This window comes from Vombatus ursinus, unplaced genomic scaffold (assembly GCF_900497805.2).
Source record: "Vombatus ursinus unplaced genomic scaffold, bare-nosed wombat genome assembly UNPS02015048.1, whole genome shotgun sequence".
NCBI lineage: Eukaryota > Metazoa > Chordata > Mammalia > Diprotodontia > Vombatidae > Vombatus > Vombatus ursinus.
The window spans coordinates 3,963-5,745 of record NW_020954826.1 but is presented as its reverse complement, the minus strand read 5'-3'; the positions used below and the strand labels follow the sequence as shown (position 1 = coordinate 5,745).

Genomic DNA, 1,783 nt, shown 5'->3' with positions numbered 1-1,783 from the left:
CTCTGGACTATTTGAAGCAATGGAGGACTAGGATGGAGTCCTTGCTTGGTGGGTCTGGAGTAATGGGGCTTGAATATTGGTATTTGGGAAGCTTAGGGACTCAAGACTCCCTAGAAATGGAGGCCTAGGATTGGGAGCAGAGGTGCTATGGATTAAAAGCTAATGACTTGGGGTTGGGGGGTATGGCTAAGGACCTAGTGTTTGGGGACTTGGGATTGGGTTGGAGGCTAAGAGTTGGGAGAGGTAATGGAGGACTGAGTTGAGAGCCACTTATCTGGTTCTAGGGACTGGGAGGCTGGATTGAGGCCTAAGATTCAGAGAATGATACCTACCACTGTCTTTCTTCCAGGGGATGGGCTGCTGCTGAGTAAAGGAGACAAATGGAGCCGGCACCGGCGCATGCTGACCCCAGCTTTTCACTTTGACATCCTTAAACCTTATGTGAAGATCTTCAGTCAGAGTGCAGACATCATGCATGTAAGCCTGGAGGAGCTGGAAGGGAACCCGTCCAAGACTGAGCCTGCACAAAGTGAATTCCGTTCCAGACCAGTCTGGGCCTCAGGAGGCATAATGGGGACCTTAGTACCATCCATGTTTTCTTGGTTAAAGTGTAATGGGTTTAGGGCTGTGGGACATTGCCCATGATCACCATCATCCTGGAGCCTCTTCCATGACCTTGCAGGTCCATAACCTCATCTCCTCCTTATATCTTGGGAGATATGGAGGGCAGTACTGATTATCCCCATTTTACGGAGGAGGAAGGAAACTCTGATCCAGAGAGGTGCTGTCACTTTTCTAAGGTCACACAGTGTTTCAGAGGCAGAGCAGGGACTAGTTCTCAATTCCTGACTCCCCACAATAGATGTTTCCATCCAAATAGTGAATTCTCAGTGGGTCAGGTCCTGGGAGAAGGCCAACACAATTTCTTTCTCTCTCTCTCTCCCTCCCTCTTCATCTCTCTCTTTCTCCCTCTCCCTCTCCCCCGACTCTCTCTCAGGCAAAATGGAGGCGCCTGTGTGCTGAGGGCAACAATTACCTGGACATGTTTGAACACATCAGCCTCATGACGCTGGATAGCCTGCAGAAATGCATCTTCAGCCACAACAGCAACTGCCAGGAGTGAGTTTTAGCCTAGCTCTTGGCTCTGGGGATTCAGGACCTACAGTTGGGGAAATGACAGCCTGGGGGAATGGGGAAAGGGATGACTCCAGAACAGAGGGGATGTGCAGTGTTGAGGACAGAATCTGGAAGGATTAGGAAGCAAGAGTAACTTCAAGCTAAAGTGGAAACTGGGGGCCACATACATGACTGCCTGGGAATGAGAGGCAGGGTAGGGCCATGGGAAGTGGGATGGATCAGGAGTCAGATGACATGGGTCTAACCTCAGCCCTCTTATTTACTGCTGGTGTGTCCTTAGGCAAGCTGTTTAGCTTCTCTGGGACTCAGTTTTCTCATCTGTATAATGAGAGGGTTGGACTACATGACTTCTGAAGTCCCTTCTGGTTCTAAATCTGTGATCCAATATCTTTGATGCCCCTCTGAGAACTCTGGCAGCCGCTGGTAGCCTTGGAGAAGGGCCTGGGTATGAGTCCTGGGGGAACCTGGGGAGCTTCAACCACATGTTTAGGAAAAAAAAATACATATATATATACACACACACACACACATACATATATGTACATTTGTGAGTATATCTATGTCATTTATATCTATATCTATATTGTCTAAATCTCTATCATGAATATCTATATCCATATCTGTGTCTATATCTACATCTATGTCT

At 48.1% G+C, this 1,783-nt stretch overlaps 1 protein-coding gene across 1 annotated transcript in view; it reads left to right on the top strand.

Moving 5' to 3' along the window:
- The window catches only part of LOC114031076 (docosahexaenoic acid omega-hydroxylase CYP4F3-like), a gene marked incomplete at both ends in the record, with an annotated part of 5,070 nt that extends 3,951 nt beyond the window's left edge, over positions 1-1,119 (top strand). Inside the window, 2 exons of the mRNA XM_027846092.1 lie at positions 350-477; positions 998-1,119. Coding sequence (XP_027701893.1) covers positions 350-477; positions 998-1,119 — 250 coding nt within the window. The remainder of the gene's footprint in view (positions 1-349; positions 478-997) is intronic.
- Positions 1,120-1,783: the final 664 nt, after the last annotated feature.